This window comes from Hesperophylax consimilis, chromosome 3 (assembly GCF_061612785.1).
Source record: "Hesperophylax consimilis isolate HC1 chromosome 3, BYU_Hcon_1.0, whole genome shotgun sequence".
Taxonomy (NCBI): Eukaryota; Metazoa; Arthropoda; class Insecta; order Trichoptera; family Limnephilidae; genus Hesperophylax; species Hesperophylax consimilis.
In genome coordinates, this window is record NC_142838.1 from 25,267,945 (window position 1) to 25,287,940 (window position 19,996).

General features: G+C 35.0%; 2 protein-coding genes across 2 annotated transcripts in view; one reads left to right on the top strand and one right to left on the bottom strand.

The window, feature by feature from the left end:
• Patj (patj crumbs cell polarity complex component) overlaps nt 1-2,367 on the bottom strand; it is a 35,208-nt gene extending 32,841 nt beyond the window's left edge. Inside the window, exon 1 of the mRNA XM_089649544.1 lies at nt 2,253-2,367. The gene's annotated coding sequence lies outside the window, so the exon portion shown is untranslated. The remainder of the gene's footprint in view (nt 1-2,252) is intronic.
• A 1,466-nt stretch (nt 2,368-3,833) lies between these two features.
• Nucleotides 3,834-6,231, top strand: LOC149425162 (cartilage-associated protein-like). The gene has a single exon (XM_089650991.1). The coding sequence runs from the start codon at nt 3,968-3,970 to the stop codon at nt 5,138-5,140; it is 1,173 nt and encodes a 390-aa protein (XP_089507117.1). The 5' UTR covers nt 3,834-3,967; the 3' UTR covers nt 5,141-6,231.
• Nucleotides 6,232-19,996: the final 13,765 nt, after the last annotated feature.

The window sequence follows — 19,996 nt, forward strand, 5'->3', positions numbered from 1 at the left end:
CTTAAGACTACCGTTATTAACATGCATTAAAAAAATAACAAACCTTTGATTCAACTTAATGACAATAAACAACAACTTTTTGGATTTACGATTATAAATAGTGCTATTTAATACCTATTTCCTTCAATTCAAAATCAATATTTTACAGCTTTAGTATGGCAGCCAACTGTCATGTTGATAGAACTATATAGTAAACGATAGGACCTGGCGGCGTTTTCGCATTTGAAAGTTGCGTTGAATACTCAATACCTCAAGGCCGACTAGAGTTACAAGCCTTTCTTTAACTTTTTTAATTATACAAACTAAGAATTTATTTTGCAAAAAAGGTTTCTGTAGGTTTTATGTTTGTAGTTTGGTTTTCTTAAAAAGAAATATTGTTTTTGGTAATTTTGCATATTATGTGTGATAGTATTAAGTAAAAATTTACCTGGCATATATTATAACTCTAGTCGGCCTTGAGGTATTGATTAATGTCTATTTTAACAATGTTTGAATTAAGAATTTACTGGAAACATAGTGTGTGTTTCTAACTTGCCACATTTTGTCTTAATTTTGTGAGACAATAACAAGTCTAGATGTATTGTAACGCGATTGGGGAGGAATGCAGATCACGCCAAACTCTGGGAATTGAATAAAAATGCACTTTCTAGATGAAAAAAGTGTGTAGAAATTCATTAAAAAAATAATTAAGGCGCGGAAGAATAAATTGAGGGAGATACAGCCGATCAAAATTTAATAAATTGCACTTCGCGATCTGATATTATCACCATATTCGGACAGTCCGCCGCCATATTTTGTCACGAAAATCAAATTAAAAACTTTTAATACTTTTGAAATTTCAGTAGTGCCATCCAAAAAATCAAAAGTGTTGCCATATAATAATATCAATGCATGGAAAATTCTGAAAATTAAATATCATTTGCCAGATTGGTAGTTTATTATTTAAAATCTTGTAAATACTTAATTTATGTATATATATAACCTAACCTAACTGTGATTTTCTATAACAAAAAAATGACCCTTTAATAACGCCCACTCGCGTCCCCTTTAGAGTTTTATCCCAGTTTTCAAGTAGTTTGTGGGCTACGCTAGGTTTGTATAGACGGTTTGTGATTTAATACTAATACCTTTTTTCCATGTTATTTCCTGTTACACAAAATTGCCCCTTTAATAACGCCTGCTTGCGTCCCCTTTAGAGTTATATCCCAGTTTTCAAGTAGTTTGTGGGCTACGCTAGGTTTGTATAGACTGGTTTGTGATTTAATTCTAATACCTTTTTCCCATGTTCTTCTGCCTACTCTAACCCAAACTAAACACCTAACCTATTTTGTAAAAAAATATTATTATTATATGGCAACACTTTTCTTTTTTTGGTTGGCACTACTGAAATATCAAAAGTAAATAGTTGCTAATTTGATTTTCTTAAGTCATAATTGATAAATAAAACATGGTTCCTATGTATCGCGTACGAAGTTTCAAAACCCTATAACTCAGTTAATAGTGCCGACCCCCACCTAATTCTTTCAGATTCGGATTCCCCAGCCCTAAATTAGTCTAAATCAAGTTCAATTTCGGTTATACTCCCATAAACCGAATATTACCCTCAGATCGCGAAGTGCAATTTTATTAAACTTTGATCGGCTGTATCTCCCTCAATTTATTCTTCCGCGCCTTAATTCTTTTTTTAATGAGTTTCTACACACTTTTCTCATCTAGAAAGTGCATTTTTATTCAATTCCCAGAGTTTGGCGTGATCTGCATTTCACCCCGCGATTGTATTAAGTTGAAACAATAATTGAAACAATAGTGTTCTTTCAATAATTTGTTCTTTAAAAACTTTTTGATTGAAGCGGAATATGAGAATTTTACCAAAAGTAAAATCAACATAGTACATATATGTAATTGCAAAAAAAGCGTGGGGGCTTAGCATTATAGAAACAGCAAATAAAAAATATAAAGATGCAGTACGGACATACTTAAATCATTACATTCAATACCAAGGAACATCAATCGGGGCGGTAAAATAACTCTTCTCTAAAGTCATCATCTTTGGGGATCAGACATTCATAAAAGAAAACCAAACAAATATTCAAAAACAAAAGTGTGAAATGACAGAATAGTAACAATTTTTAGTTATTTGCAATAAACGAAAATTGATAATTGGCAATACTGAAAAATATTATTATGATTGATATGTGAAGATTGCTGGCCTTAACGTGTGACCAAAATTATTATAATGAAAACGTACTTACATTTCAATGGAAACTATACAAGAAAAACATTTAACAGTTAAATTATGTTAACTAAATTACGAGAATAAAAGTTAATTGTGGAATGTATGAAAAATGAAAACTGTCAAATTGAAATGTCACATAATGTATTAAAAGCTTTTCTAAGCAATGGCATTACAAACCATTTCTATGCACAACAATAGACAACAAAAAAATAGCTACGTCACGATCGATCAATGATCGATCATTGGCTCGTTCTTTTTAGCAATCGTAATATTTTGATTTATTCTATTATCTATATAACATCTATCTATTTTATATAATATCTTGAACTTCGGTCGGAAAATCGATTTTCTTGAGTCTCGATGTCAAATTCATTCGAAAACAAAGTCCGAGATCCAAAACAACGTTTAAAAAAATCCAGTGACAGCAAAGTCATTGGGACAAAGTAGCTGGAACAGGAATATAAATCATTTCTAAATATCAACCGGTTGATGATCAACCGAATGGGCACTGAGTCCGTCGTCGTGATTGGTTTATTTGGTAACCGGATAAATCATCACAATGATAATTCATCACATCTTTAAAAAGTTATATAGTCATGGAAAATGATGAAACAAAAACTTTTTTAACTGGGTTATGTAGGTTAGGTTAGGTTAAAAAAAAATTTTTTTTCATTATTCTAATGACTTTATATCACTTTTTAAAATTGCAACACTTGTGATTGGTTTATTTATGGTTTTGCCAATGTTGCCAGTTGCCATCAGAATGTACGGGAAATGTCTAGAGATGGGCGAAGCGGCTCAGTTGAGGGAGCCGATTCACTAGTTCCCGTTCACTTGAAAGATCCGCTTCAGTGAACCGGCTCGATTGAGCGGGTCACCGGCAGTGTTGCCAGCGGGATCTTGGCCTCATGTCGCCGTTTTTCAGTTGCAGTAATTCTGTCCACATATTCCCCACAAATATTCTGCGTGAGCGTGATTCCCCCTTTCATTATTCGAAATCCATGGGGGGGGGGGGGGGTTGTTAGAGATTTTCTGAGAAACATAATTCCCCACAAAAATTTTCAAATCCGTGGAATCCGTGGGGGGGGTGGGGGGTTGTTACAGAATTTCTGTGAAACGTAATTCCCCACAAAAAAATTTACAATACATACTCCCCGCAAAATATTTAAAATCCGTGGGAGGGGGGAGTGGCTACGGAATTCCATTTGAAAAATTTCCTCACAAAAATCAAGTGAACCGGCTCACCGTCCTCGGATGAGTGAACCGGCTCATCGTTCGCGAACAAGTGAACCGGCTCACCATTCGCGAACGAGTGAACCGACTCACACGAATGAATGAGTCACTACTGATCCGCGAACGAGTGAGCGGCTAATTTGGGAACCGGATCTTACGGATCCGCAAAAAGATCCGGTTCACTGAGCCGACTCGTTCGCGAACGACTCACTTCTAGAAATGTCAGAGTTGGAGAAATTGTTTATTCATTATGATTGGTTTATTTATGGGTTCATGATTATTTCGTGAGTGGTTTATTCAGGTTTATTTATGATTTGTGCTGACCAGTTCGTGGTTTATTTATGACGGTATATTTATGTTTATGACCAGTTGTACCACTTCTGAGATAACCCGAGTTGACCTTTTTTGTAGATCGTGACATTTTGTTGAACGTGTTATTTAAGTTGGCCCAACTCGTATTTGATCGTTTGTTCGTCTCGTTTGTATGAAATCAGTGCAATGTTTTCAATTTGGTGTGTTCTGTTTTCATTGAGCTTAGTTTTACCAACAATCCACTGCTCAACATCAAGTAATAGTTCTGAATCAAGTTACGAAAAGTATTACAAGGAAGGGGTCACCGCATACTTGGACGAGAGATGGCAGGATTGCATCACAGACATGGAAACGTCCATTCATATTTACAAATTGGCTCTCACTGCGATAGCGGATTGCAGAATAAGTTGTCAGAATCATCCTTTCGAACCTTTGGTGAAAAAAGACATTGATGATTTGCATTACTACGAAAAAATGCTAAAAAAAACTCTTTGCTTCCTCAAGTGCAAAAGGCAACGTTATCCTAATGTTGTGTTTGATTTTCCGTTAGACGCGGCGTCCCTGAAAATAATGGAAGACTTAACTCCGTATTCGTACCTTCACATTTGTTATTTTCAAAAGAACCTGCTGCAGAAAGCCGCTTCCGCCGCATTCACCTATTTAGTGCGCAATCCCGAAGATAAAACTATGCGATCAAACTTGGAATACTATCTAACTCTGCCGGAAGTAGAAGGTCGAGAAATAACCAACTTTGAATCTGAAGAATTCGTGCCGCTTTACTTGCACGGGATGAACGCCTACAACAACGAAGACTGGGAAAGCGTGGTGGCTTATATGGAGGAATCCCTGCAAGCCTACTTCGCCTCCGAACAGAGATGCAGAGTCCTGTGCGAGGGCTCCTTCGACCAGGGCTGGCTGCCAGACTTTACCTCCTCAGTTTCAAATCATTTCACCTTCTGCCTCAAATGCAAACAACGCTGTGTCCAGAAACTTCAAATGTTAAACGACTTGAAAGGAAAAGAAATAATGGCTGACCAATACAACTACTTGCAAATAGCCTACCACAAGTTGGGACGTTTGGGTGATGCATGTAGATGCGTGGCTAGTTACCTTCTCATCTACCCATCCGATGAAACAATGATGCACAACAAAAAACTGTACAGCGATATTGCTGACCCTACAGCTTTTTCTCCCCGTCCTGAAATAGTGCATTATTTACTGAGGGAACAGTATGAAGCCAAATTGCTGCAATTCATTAACCAGGCATTTGTGGCAGAATTTGAAATGGAGAATAGTGAATCAGAAACGTCCCCAATAGAAGAGGATGAGAGTGTTAATGAAATATCCAATGATTTATGACTTCATGTAGGGTATGAAAAGATTCAACGCTAACTCTAAATCTACATTTTATACAAATGTGTGCCTTAATTAATAGAATAGAATGTTAATATTTTAACAGGTTAACTTTAATATTTGACAATACTAATAAAACAATTATATTTTTTGTGCTAAAAGCATAGTTCTATGGTCCCACCACACGTTATTTAATTATATATTTAAAGATGAATGTACAATTTTTCAAAATATTCAAACATTTATTTAGAATAATACAACAATAATAATTGTTATATACATATTATTATACAATAAAAATTTGTGGAAATTTTCAGGATTGCTGGACATGCTTAGTACGCATTTTTTAAAAATAGCACTTGTTTTCAGCTTCATTACTACAAGAGACGACTATGTCGCGGGAGTAATTTTTTTTGCATAAAATAGATTATTAGGTTCTTACTTTGGGATATTAAATAATTTATGCGTATTTTCTAACCTTCAAAATTCACCCACAACATGCATCAGATCAAAATATGGGGGTCAAAACACTTAAAATTTAGAACTTGATGAAAAAATAACTAATGCAGTCAATTTATTGGATAAATGGTTGAGGACGGCTTTTTGACCTCTCCGGTAGAACTCTCTCGACTCATTGCCTTGCAACGCAATTGGAGGGACAGATTCATACCTCCTGTACCAACTGACCCTTAGATTCCTACCCACCCCTCACACCTTAAAAAAGACCCTCCACACAGCATCCCGTAAGATAACATAGGCCCTGAGGGAAATTTGTTTTCCTCAGGTCCTCCTGTGTGGAACTAATGTAAAAAAAAGTATTTTCCATCTCCCCTGACGTAAATCGTAGTCTTTTATAGTAATTAAGTGGATTCGCAGTGTTATTTCAAAAATATTTGTAGCGTGTCCAGCGATTCTGAAATTTCAACTTTAATTTGTAAGTCATAAATCATAAGTTAGTCTTCTAACAAAAATTTTAACTTTAAATAATTTAATTCTTTAACCTTCAAATTCAAGGTTGATATGAAATTGGATTGAGGCCATTTCTATAAAATAAACTTGCAATATAAAACAATCATTAATTTAATTTTGTTGAATGTAAAACTCAGTGGCGGTTCTTCACAAGGGGACCGTGGGGACAGTCCCCACTACAGATATTCCAGAAATCTACCAAGAAAAAAATGACAATTCTTTCAGTTCGCAAAAAATAATGAATGCATTCTTTACATGAAAGTAATTAACAGTTGCAGATATTTCAACTAAAAATTCATTAGGGTAATTTTTAAGCTCGAAATTTGAAAAGTTTCTTCCGACGAACGTGCGACTAGCCTCCTCCGTTCCTTGCAGCATACTAATTACTAATACCAACGGGACCGACGAGCCCGAACTAGCCAGCGTCTAGTTATGCGCAGAACGTTCTGCGCAGTTGGGGGACAACCCCAGGGATTTATTCCCACTAAAGTGATTATTCTACTTGGACAGAATGCTCTTGTATGAAATGTTATGAATTTGCGCATGCGTATTTGAATCTTCTAACGAAACCTCAGGGGACAGACTTGAAAATCCCCTTGTGATGGTTTGTTTTAGTTCTAATTATTGAGGTAGGTCAGTTATGCACGGGTCAGAATATGCGTTAGTCGTGTTATAATCGTTTGTGACGTTTAAGTAAAATAATAGTATTGATATAATCGATTGATCGGATCATTTCTTATTTCTATAGCGCCGTTCTCGTGGTAAAAGCGCTTTAAACTGAAGTATCTATGATTAACTTGTGTTATTTTTTATTAAACGTAATATTTATGAATATTTGGTGTTTCTGGTTAGGTGCGTGACTTATCTTCTTATCTAATAATAATTTTTGTTAGAAATTATTCGAAAAAATGAATGAAGTCGACTTTTTACTGAAAAATAAATTCAGTACGTTAACATTTGACGAAAAAGTAGAAGTGAAACGCCTAGGTGCTCACCAACCTAGAGACATTGTAATCGAGTTTCATGTTGTTAAAACTCGTAAAAAGTTAAATTTTAATTCAGAGTGGTTTTCTAAAAAATCTTGGTTATGTGCTAGTGTTTTTGTTGCAGTAAAAAACCTATTCGTGTATATATTTATATTGGATCTCGTACTCCCATTTTCTGGCAATGAAATGTCAGTATCTACACATAAAAAATGACGGTCCCCACCACCGAAAATGTGCTCGAGCCGCCACTGGTAAAACTACTAAAAGCCTCAAATGAATACCAAAAATAAACTGAAATATTATGTTATCTACAGTAAATTTTCTTTAGAAAATGAAGACATGATGTGACTTTCCTGTATTGTGTGATAATATTTTTTTTTTCTTAGTGATATTAAGTGCCATAAATTTTATTTAATATGTGTAGAATATTTTATACTGATTTTATAGTGCCATTAAATAGAATAAATAACATTTTTCTAATAACACTTTTATTGTTTATTAATACGCCCTAGTACTAAAGTAAGTAATCTCAAAACAAAAATGAAAGTCATAAATAAACTGAAATATTATGTCATATACCTTAGATTAACCATATATTTTTACTGATTTTATGCCATAAATATATTTAGTCAATGCATAAATAAAATAAAAACATTTTACTAATAACACTTTTTATTGTTTATTATTATATTAATTACTCCATGACTAATATGCCCTAGTACAGTGGTCGGCAAAGTGCGGCACCGGAGCCACAGGCGGTTCTTTGTGTCCTTGAGTGCGGCTCTGGCACAAATATCCATGGGCCCAGTGCATCGTGCCGATAGAATAGGCCCCCACACACCTACACTTCGGAGCGCCGGTATCACGCGCCGCTTCAGGCTGCCGCGCAGAAAAGTCTCACAACAAACTGCTCGGTAAAACCGTTTCTTTACTCCGGATTTTGCGCGGTGGCCTGGAGCGGCGCATGATACCGTCGCTCCGAAGTGTACGTGTGTGGGGATGACTTATCAGTCGGTTGACGACTGGGGGGTATGCGGCACGGAGGAGACTCGCACAATTCAACAAGTCTGGTTGGCATTAAGAGCAGACGTTGTACCATTCACATTGAGAACAGTCTTATCTACGGTGGTCGTGTAAGTGGCTTACGTTACAAAGGTGTCTTCTTGAAGAATAAAATTGTTGTATTTTTTCCATCCGGCTGCACTTCCTACATGTATTTTTGTCATCATTTTAATAATCATAATAAGTTTGTATTGGTGCCCCAATCGACATTACTACATAATAGGAAGCAAAGAAAAACGTAAGATGAAAACTGCGAATTTAGAGTTGAGTCGACCGAAAATTTCGCTTTTATTCGAAACTTTAATGGCCATCCGACATGTCTTATTTGTAAGGAAAAATTCGGCGACAACAAAAAGTCAAATTTGGAGACACTTTACAAGTAAGCATGCGTCATTTAGCACTAAATATCCTGCCGGTGAGGCAAGAAAGCAGTTGAGAAAATTCAGAAGAGTCACGATTCATCAACTTCTGTATTTAATAACTGGATGCTATCCTCCAGCAATGTTAATATGGCAAGTTTTGTTGTTAGTCAAGAGATTGCTAAGAGAGGGAAACCGTACACAGACGGTGAATTCACAAAAAGTTGTTTTATCGATGCATCCAAAGAGCAATTTCGAGATTTTAAGAACAAAGCAGATATTCTAAAAGAATTAAAGAATTACCACTTGAGTGGTTTATTTATGGTTACCAGAACAATTAAAATGTGTTACTACAATACTCTTTGACAGTGCAAACGTCGACAATTCTTCTCCAGTTTAAATAATAAAAATCACGTTCTTACAGTAAATCTGAACACGAAAACAACACATAATTTTAATAAAAAGTGCTAACTTTAGTAAAATAAAGTGTTAAACTGCAGTTTTTAGTGTCCCAGTGCCAACAGATCAAAAACAGAAAAATTAAATACACCTATACAAACTACCTATCACTCTAACTCCTTGTGTCGGTGAAGTTAAATCAGTTCTGAAACGGAATTCAATTATTTATATAATAAAAATTATAATAATATACAATGGATGTCCAATCATATATCTCAAATGCAGAAAGGGCAGTCAACGCCATAAACAAGGTGCTTCTTGACCCTGGAAATAAGTTCAACAAGGACCAAATCGCTAGAATTACGCCGATAGCATGCGAAATCTTAGCAGCATGTCGGCAGCGGTAGCTGCCAAAACTGGTGCCCTGGAAGGTGAACTGCAGGCATATAAAGATATTCAAAAAATTATTCCATCTCAAAACAACATTAATATCTGTGAGGTAATCCACGAAATGAATGAAATTACAGAGAGGTCGAAAAACATAATTTTGTGCAATGTACCTGAAAGTGCAAAGGTAACAGCTACTGACAAAATCTTGGATGACCAGACTGCAGTAACGGAAATAATTTACAATATAGATATACAGGGTGTATCGGCAAGTACCCGACCAACTTTAACCAGCTTCCCCAAGGAATTCCCCAAGGGACTGTTATTGGACCAATTTTATTTATAATTTACGTTAACCATATGTTTAAATTATCACTTAATGGTAAACTTATATCCTTTGCTGACGACACTGCAATAATTATCGAAAAAAAGACATGGAACGAAATTACCAATGCAGCGAATCAGGATATGAAGGTTATAAAAAATTGGTTCGATGGCAATTTATTATCACTTAACACAGAAAAAACATATTGTATTCCTTTCACTCTACAAGAAGATGTGCCAAATAACCTAATTAACATAACAATTCATTCTAAAAACTGTGTAAATGACGGTACATGTAATACGGACTGCGCGAAACTAAATCATAAATCCAATATAAAATATCTTGGTATCTTAATAGATAAAAATGTTAAATGGAAAGACCATATTAATCTCACTGTTGAAAGAATAAGAAAACTTATCTATATTTTCTATAATATACGAAATATTTTAAATAAGAAAACTATCAAAATTGTCTATTATGCATTAATTCAGTCCTTATTGCAGTACGGGATTATTGGGTGGGGAGGGGCTTTTAAGGCTTCTTTACAGCCCATAATTACAATTCAAAGAATAATTATAAAAATCATCCTTAGAAAACCATATGACTCCCCTACTTTAGAGATATTTCAGGAATTTAATGTACCATCTATAACAGAATTGTATAAGAGAATCGCCTTATATCAAATTTATAAAGAATATTTTATTTATAAAATTCACCCCTCAGATAGCATAAGCAATAGATTCAAAACAAATGGCTTAATAGCCATTCCTATGCTTAGAACGACCACGGCTCAGCACCACTATTCGTATTTAGGTGTGAGATGGTACAATATATTATTGTCCAAAAATAAAATTAGTGTAACCGAAACTGTGAATTATGAACAATTCAAAAAGTTAATTAAGTCCCTAAAATTGGATAATGATATATTGTACCCCTAATTTTCTTACACTTACTCAATCTGTAAAAAATATATATTAATTTGATTGTCTTTAAAAAAAACTACTTTTCTAAATTTTTCTTGATATATTTTTTTTATTTATTTATTTATTTATTATTTATTAACGCCGATTATAGCGGCTTTTACAAAAAAATAACATTTGTTTTACATAATAATACAGAATATACATAGATAAAAAAAATATAAAATACCTAAAAGAGAACAATAGAAATAGTTATTATAAATACAATACAACAGTATAATATAAATATATAAACAATTCATATACAATAAATCCCGGATAAATTAATACTTTAAAACTGTATTTGATTATTATCAATCTGAGAAGCGCTGACATACAGTTTTAATTAAGTAGTGTTTGTATGAAGTTAAGCTAGTAATGTTTATAGATTCATCCAAAACATATTTATTACCAAGTACATGAAGGCGATTCATTATGGAATTGAGTTCAGCGTTAGATCCTGTATTGTTGCAATGATAGGGTAATTTGAAACGAACTGATCGACTAGGTACATGGAAACATATTAACGAAAGAAGTTCAGGGGAGTTCAACAGGTTGGTAACGATTTTAAATAAATAAAATAGGTCAAAACAAATTCTTCTTTCTTTTAATGTATCGAGTCCCAATAATTGTAACAGAGAGGGGTAATTAATGTTTTCGACGAATATTCCCAATTTAAAATTAATATAACGTAAAAATTTATGTTGGACTCGCTCAAGGGAATTCTCATGTACACTGTAGTAAGGACTCCAAATGGTGGTGTTAAATTCTAGTTGGCTTCTAACAAGTGAAGTGTAAAGTAATTTGACAGTTTTTAAATTTTTAAAATCCTTTGAAATCCGTAAGACAAATCCTAACATTTGCATTGCTTTACTGGTTATATTATTAATGTGTTTAATGAATGTTAATTTAGCGTCAAAGGTTATACCAAGGTCTCTTATTTCATCCACAGATAATAAGGTGTGATTATTGAGAAAGTAGGTGAACAAAAATGGTTTTTTTTTCTGTGGAATCTCATAAGTTGACATTTTTTTACATTAAGAGTTAATTTGTTTTTAAGACACCAATCGTAAAAGCTATTAATATTAGATTGAAGTGTTAGACAGTCCTCGATATTGTCAATAATTCTAAATATCTTCATATCATCAGCGAACATTAGAATGAGAACACGGGTGAATATGTTTGTTACGTCGTTAATGAATAAATTAAAAAGTAAAGGACCAAGATGCGAACCCTGGGGTACGCCACTGGTAGCTTCGAACATGTAGGATAAGTGATCATTAATACAGACAGTTAACTGACGCCTAAGTAGGTAACAATAAGTAGGTAAATATTGTCTAAGTAGGTAAATATTGTACCCTTAATTTCCTCACGCTTACTTAATCTGTAAAAAGATGAATTATTTTAATTATCTTTAAAAAAACAATTTTCTAATTTGTGTACCTATGTTAATATTATGTTTGTATTTATTTCAAAAGTTTTTGATTATTGTTTAAAAAATCATTAGAACTAAATGTAAAGACTCCTCCCATAAACACGAGCTCCTGGAGCTCAACTTATGGAGAAATAGAATAATAATGAACAAATTATTTATAAGTCTGCATATTGTTATCATTTATAATGTTAAATAATAAATAAAAAAATAAAAATAAAAAATATTCCTCAGCACATTTGGAGTAAAAAATGTTATGGGCGCTTTGCTGTCCGGTAACATTTTTTTTCCATTAAAAACAAAAAATAAATAAAAAATCCACACTCCGTCACTGTCATTTGCATGGTTTATCGTGTTCAACAGCTGTTATTAGCAAGTGTGTCAAAAAGTGCCCTCGCTCTTTCGTACACACTAAATAATAATAGTTAAAAATGAGACGAATGGTGCCGTGCCATTTTGTTGTGATTGTAAAAGCGCGCCAACGTAGGTACGTACGTACATTATTCAACGAAACTCGAACAAAATACTGCCAGACGGGTTTTCAAACATTGACAAAGGATAAAACATTGGTGACATGTGGTGAAAATATGAAAAATAATTTTTTTATTAAAAAAAAATGTTACCGGACAGCAAAGTGCCCATAACATTTTTTACTCCAAATGTGCTAAAGAATAGCTGGTTAAAGTTTGTCGGGTACATGCCGATACACCCTGTATACCCGCAAAAAATAAAATTATAAAAGTTTACCGATTTGGTAAAAATAACAATAACAAACCAAGACCAATTAAAATCCAGTTTGAAGACTCCCAGACAGCTAGAATACTACAAGGAAAAAAATATCTCTTAAAGAATAATGTACGAATTTACTCTGACTCGACCCCGGCACAGCAAAAGCACCTAATGGACTTACGGACAGAACTTGAAAAACGAAAAGCCATTGGACAAACGGACATAACTTCTTCTTTATGTGCCGTATCAGGTCCCCTCGACGTTGGCGATCACTCTAGAAAATGTCTCTTTGTCTTGCGCTGCCCGGAATAGCTCCTCCACACTTCTAATGCCGGTCCACTCTCGTATATTTCGCAGCCAAGACATTTGTCTCCTACCAGGCCCTCCTGCGACCCTCTATCTTGCCTTTCAATATTAACTGGAGCAAGTGATACTTCTCCCCTCGAAGTACATGACCCAGATATGAAATTTTCCTGATTTTTATTAATCTAAGCAGTTCTCTCTCTGCTTTAGCCCGCCTGAGAATTTCTGTGTTGGTGATCATGTCGGTCAATGGGACTTTGAGTATTCTCCGGTGAAGCCACATTTCAAAAGCCTCTAACCTGTTCATGGTATTTACTTTCAAGGTCCATGTTTCACATCCATACAACAAGACCGACCACACATAACATTTTAGCATTCTCTGCCTTAGTTTTAAGCTGATATTATCATTGCAGAAGAGGGATTTCATTTTAATGAACACAGTTCTTGCTGCTTCAATTCTGCACCTAACCTCTACATCTGGGTCAAGAGTCTCCGTGAGAATACTGCCGAGGTATCTAAATCTTTCGACCTTTTCGACATTGCAACCATTTAACTGTATCACTGATTCAGAGTGATCTAGTCGTCCAAATGTCATCCATTTTGTTTTATTGACGTTGATTGTTAGGCCCAGTTGCTCACCAGCATTATTAACAAGATTTAATAGGTCTTGGAGGTTATCGATACAGTCAGCTAGTAATACAGTATCATCTGCGTATCTTATGTTATTAATGACAACTCCGTTGATCTTAAGACCCTTCTCAGTATTACTTAGGGCTCTTTAAAGACATAGTTGGAATAGAGATTAAACAATAGTGGCGACAGGATACAGCCTTGTCGTACTCCACGCTGAATGGCAATTGCATTAGATCTCTCATTCCCATGTCTTATTTCTGCTGTTTGGAACCAATACAGGTTTTTTATGAAATTCTGGTCTTTGGTGTCAACGTTACAATCCGCAAGCATTTTCATTAGGTCAGCATGTTTTACCCTGTCAAATGCCTTTTCGTAGTCAATAAAACAGGCAAAAACTTCCTTTGGTAACGACACTTTTGCAATAGTACATCGATAGACAATAATGCCTCACGCGTCCCAAACGCATTCTGAAGCCAAACTGAGTGTCATCCAAGTCCTGCTCGCACTTATTGCGTATCCTGGCATGTATTATTTTAAGGAATAATTTAAGGACATGACTCATCAGGCTTATTAATCGATAGTCACTGCACTTAGGGTATTGTTTTTTAGGCAATGTCACGAAGGTGGATTTTAGCCAATCTTGGGGTATATTCCCTGTGTCATATAAAGAATTAAATAACCTCAACAGGTAGTCAACATTTTCATCATTAAAGAGCTTCAACACCTCAACTGGAATATCGTCTGGTCCGCACGCTTTTCTATTGTCTGAAGTCTTTATCGCATGAAGAATTTCTGATTTTAAAATCGATGGTCCATGCAATTGATCATTGGGAATATTAATGTCAGGTCTAATATCTTTGAATGTATCATGAATATACTTTTCCCATGTTTGTAAAATATCTTTTTCATCCAATATTAATTTATTGGAATCGTCAACTAAACATGATGGAGTAATTCTTCTAGAAGTGCCTGTAATTTCCTTTAATTTTTTGTGAAGTTTGAATGCATTGTGACTACGACTGTACGACTCTAGTTCTTCACACTGTGACTTCATCCATTCTTCTTTGGCTTTTTTAATTTCACGTCTAATCGTTCTTTGTAAGTTTTTATATTGTGTCTCATTATGTTTGTGTTTACGTCTCTCATCCATTAAGTTCAAAATGTGGTCAGTCATCCAATTATTTTTTCTAATTTGCTTATCAGCTTTCAAATTTGCATCACAGGTTTCACGTATAACTGACTTAAGGTTATCCCATTGTGTTTGTATTTCTATCGATGGATCACAAGGGATCTGTTCAGGAGTAGCCTAATATTATCGTTCAAAGTCTGAGATACCCTATTTCTGACCACTTCTTCATGGAGTTTCGAGATATCCATTTTAATTTTGGTTTTGGGCTTTTTTATTTGTTTTAAGCGTAAAACAATATCGGCAGTTAAAAAAACATGGTCAGAACCAATGTCCGCACCAGGGTATGTGGTGACTCTCTTTACGGAGTTCCTGAATCTATGGTCTACTAACACATAGTCAATTTGGTTCCTGACAATATCATAGATTGTTCCATCCTGAGGTGATCTCCACGTATAAAGCCTTCTTTTCGGGAGTTTAAACCAGGTATTTAATACAACCATATTTTTATCCTGGCAGAATTCATATAGTCTATCACCTCTTCGATTGCTTATGCCTAAGCCATAATCACCAACTATATGAGAGCGGCGACCTTCACCAATTTTGGCATTGACACAGTCTCCAATGGCAAAATTGACTTCTCCTCCTTTCAAACTTTGCAATGTACTGGCTAGTGAGTCATAAAAAGATTCCACATCACCATCATATCTCACTTCCGCTGTTGGTGCATACACTTGAATAATATTAATGTTGATGGGTTGACAGTGTAATTGTAATAATATTATTCTGTCCGAGATGGGTACAAAATTCTTAACAAATTTTACATACTTCTCCATGACAAATACAGCAACTACGTTTCGACGGTTTCTGTCCTGTGGGTCACTTCCTGAGTAGTATAGATTTCCCTTCTCATGTTGGTGTATGCTGCTGCCAGTCCATCTCAGTTCACTAATTCCAAGAATATCTACTTTTAATCTTTCCATTTCCTGTATTGCATTATCCAATTTACCGCTGTATAAACTTCTTACATTCCATGTTCCTAGTCTTATTTTTGAATTCACTATTTTGAGCCGGGAGATTCTTCGCACCCCTGGCCCATTTAAGGGCCGCCCGGGACTCGGGGCCATTGGTTGGTTTCTCTCCATAGTGATATGCTGGGAAAAGATACTGGAGTGGTTTCCCATTGCCTTCTCCAGGGATTTTTCTGTAGGGGTTACCTTACCTTAGCTGAGCTTATCCGGTTTTATGGCGCCGGAAACTCGCCATTCGCCCTCTCTTTATCAGCTACTACCATGATGTTAGGGTCAGTGGTCATATTGCCCGGGACTCGCGGGATCATAAAGACCACTCTAGGACGCTAAGGAGTAGGACTTACTGGAAATGTTGCTGATGTTATTGCAAGATGGCGTATCACGGTATTTTATAGGCCCACATCCCCCAGCAGGAAAATGTTCCACCGTGGCCTTTCCAGTCATTGAGTCCCATAATGGACATAACTATAAAGTATATAAATTCGTCACCTAAAATAGTCAACATCCATCCAAAAAACCGAGTATAACGAAACTGAAATTATACTACCAAAACATCCGTGGACTACGAACAAAACTTGACGATCTACACGCAGCTCTTCCATCCCATCATTATGACGTATATGCACTTACGGAAACCTGGTTTGACCCTGCAATAAAATCATCTGAACTTGAACTTACTAACTACAAAATTTTTTCATTGTGACAGAAATGCCAGATCAAGTTCGATGTCAAGAAGTGGAGGTATTTTAATAGCAATTAAACAAAAGTACTCATCTAGGAAGTTACAAACTAAAAACAACAACATTGAACATTTATTTGTGCAAATCTCTACTGAACTGGAAAAAAATATTATAGGAACCACCTACCTACCACCACTCTCCGATATTCAAACATATAGAAACCATTGTGAAGACGTTGAACATCTCCTGTCAAAATACCCCAACTCAAAACTTATTACTTATTCTTGGAGACTACAACCTTCCAAATTTAAAATGGGAATCCAACGACAGCGGCTACATCACAAACGAAAGCGTAAATGACCGGGCACGAGGAATCTTGGACACAGCAAATTTTTTAAACCTGTACCAGCACAATTTCATTTATAATAATAACGATCGCTTACTAGACTTGGTACTGTCAAACATTCCTAAAATATCTGTAGAACTATCTAATGATCCGCTCCTACCTGCTGACGATCACCATCCTCCCCTATCCACGAAATTAAACATACTATGTGATAACAATACCAAACCTGAACAAAAAACTCTGAGCTTTAAACGAGCAGACTTTGACTCAATTAACTGCCATCTCTCAAATATAGACTGGTTTTTTTTGTCTGATGAAAATATTGATAAATCTTTGGACATACTTTATTTTACATTTTCTAACACTATTAAATCCTATGTACCTTTTTACACACTGAAAAATTATACCTACCCAGTTTGGTTCTCATAGGAGCTAACTGCCTCTCTTCAGCAAAAAAAAGGTCAACACAAAAAATTCAAACAAAGCAAATCCATAGCTGATTATATAAACTTTAGGGAAACTAGGAAAAAATGTAAAGATCTTTCTAAACATTGCTACAAAATGTACATAACTACCATCAGGGATAATGTTTTTAAATCCAAAAATCTCTGGAAATTTCTTAAAAAAATAAACAATGAAAACACAGATTACCCACCAATAACGCAAATGAATGGAATCAGTGCAAACAATACACAGGACATTTTAAACCTTTTTTCAGACTTCTTCAAAAACGTATACGATGACGAAACCCCAGATGATAAAATACCCAAATACAAATTTAGTAATACTACACACTTAACAAATTGCCATATCACACAAAAATCTTGCGAACAGAAATTACTTTCCTTAGACACTGACAAATCTGCTGGCCCAGACAACATTCCACCAATATTCCTTAAAAAATGCTCCAATGCATTATCTAAATCGATCACAGTACTATTCAACCGCCTCTTGTTCCTTGGATATTTTCCAAGCTGCTGGAAATCGAGCTTCATTACACCTATCCTCGAAAAAGGAGACGATACTGACATAGCCAATTATCGCCCCTTTTGTATACAGTCAGTACTTCCTAAGCTTTTTAAATCGCTGGTCCTTGATGAAATCTATCCCAAATTAATAAAACTAATTGACCGAAAACAACACGATTTTATCAAAAATAGATCAACCGTAACTAACTTAACAATATTTCAAAACTTTATATTAGAATCTTTTGCAAAAAATAAACAAGTCGACTGCATATATACAGAATTTTCGAAAGCATTCGAAAAAGTATCCCATAAACTACTAACCCGAAAACTATTTGCCCTAGGAGTGAGAGATAACATGCTAAAATGGTTTACTAGCTATTTATCAAATCGTAAACTATTTGTTAAAATAAAATCTTTGCTATCGAAAGCTTTCTGTGCGACCAGTGGCCTACCGCAAGGTAGTCACCTTGGTCCGGTTTTGTTTCTCATTTTCATTAACGATATAACAAATTGTCGAGAGGTGTCGAGGTATTGCTCTTTGTTGATGACATCAAGCTATACAAAAAAATAACTGATGTAAATCATTGCCAAATACTACAGTCAAATATTAATAAGTTTAAAGATTGATGCGTACAAAATAATCTGTTTTTAAATGTAGACAAATGCAAAACCTTGACTTTCTGCAGAAATAAAAATCCTGTTTTATTTGAATATTCCATTAACAATACAGCTTTAGAAAGAGTCACGGAAATGAGAGATCTCAGAATTATTTTGGATGAAAAACTAAGTTTCGCCAATCATATCCACCAAACAAAGGCATGAAAACACTAGGCTTCGTATTAAGAACAACTAAAAACTTTAACTCCATAAAAGCCATTAAACTGTTATACATATCTCTAGTTAGTAGCATAATTGAATACAACTCAGTAATTTGGTCTCCCTCTTACAAAATTCACATTAATAACATTGAGCGAATACAAAAATGTTTTATTTCTATGTTTTATAAATTGTAAATTAAATATCCCACTAGAAGACTTACAATATCATTTCTTATTAAATACGCGTAAAATAAACGACTTAACTTTTTTATTCTAAATTCTAAATTCGACTGTTGCGAACTTCTGCAACTCATAAACTTACGAATATCTACAATAACAACACAACAAAATACACTATTCCACTGCAACACACATAAGCGCAATTACATTGCGAACTCCCCAATACAACGGTTTCACACTATGGGAAACCAATACTTAGGTGATGTCGATATATTTAATATTACCTTTGCGAATTTTGTGGATCACGTAAAAGATTTATTTCAACACTATTCATAAATGGAAGTTGTTTATTTGTAAACCAGTCAAATCGCTGTATATTTTAAATTATGTTCTTGTTATTTTTATTTTTGTTTCTTGCATATATTATTTTTTAATGTAATTTTATTTTTATTATTTCATTCTCATGTTTCGGAATTGTCTGTCATCCAAATTGTACCACCTACGTGTAAAAGCCCTCTGGGCGTTAAATATATAAATAAAAAAAAATAAGATAACCAGCCAGCAAATCGAAGATCTGAAATTGGTTTCGGCCTTGTGACATAAATGATGCAGCGCAAGTTTCGCTTTTTGTAAGATTTATTTCTCATTTAGGCCCTAAGAGCGGGAGCACACAGAGAGCGGTCAGAGTTCTGCGTTCTAGTGACCGTTGACCGCTCAAGAGTTCCAAAGCACACAAGCGGCGTTCAAATTCTCGCGTTCTAGTTTCGTTTGGGTCTTTGCATGTGCAACATGTCACTAGAAAGTTCATCATCCGATGATCAATTATTGCTCTTGTGGAGCTTACCAGCTTCTAAAAAGAAAAGGAAGTATTGGGTGCACCCAATCAACACAACGCGAGAAGAACAAGGCGAATTTACTAGTATTTTTCTGGATTTACTTAAAGATGAACAACGATTCTATATTTTTATAATTTACATCACTTAAATCGTATAATAAACTCCCTTCCCTAACCAATTCAATTAACTTTTCCGTGTTTGTAACCTCAGACATCGCGGCGTTCTCTGCCTCGGCGGGAAAAGAACTCTTAGAAAGCGACATTCCGTTTTGACCGCCGCGGTCTGACTGCCCGCTGTGAGCGTTGTTGTTATAGTATCAGTACATTCTAATGAA

Excerpts from the sequence above, each read along its gene's own strand:
- LOC149425162 (XM_089650991.1), top strand. The coding sequence starts at position 3,968 with ATGTTTTCAATTTGGTGTGTTCTGTTTTCATTGAGCTTAGTTTTACCA.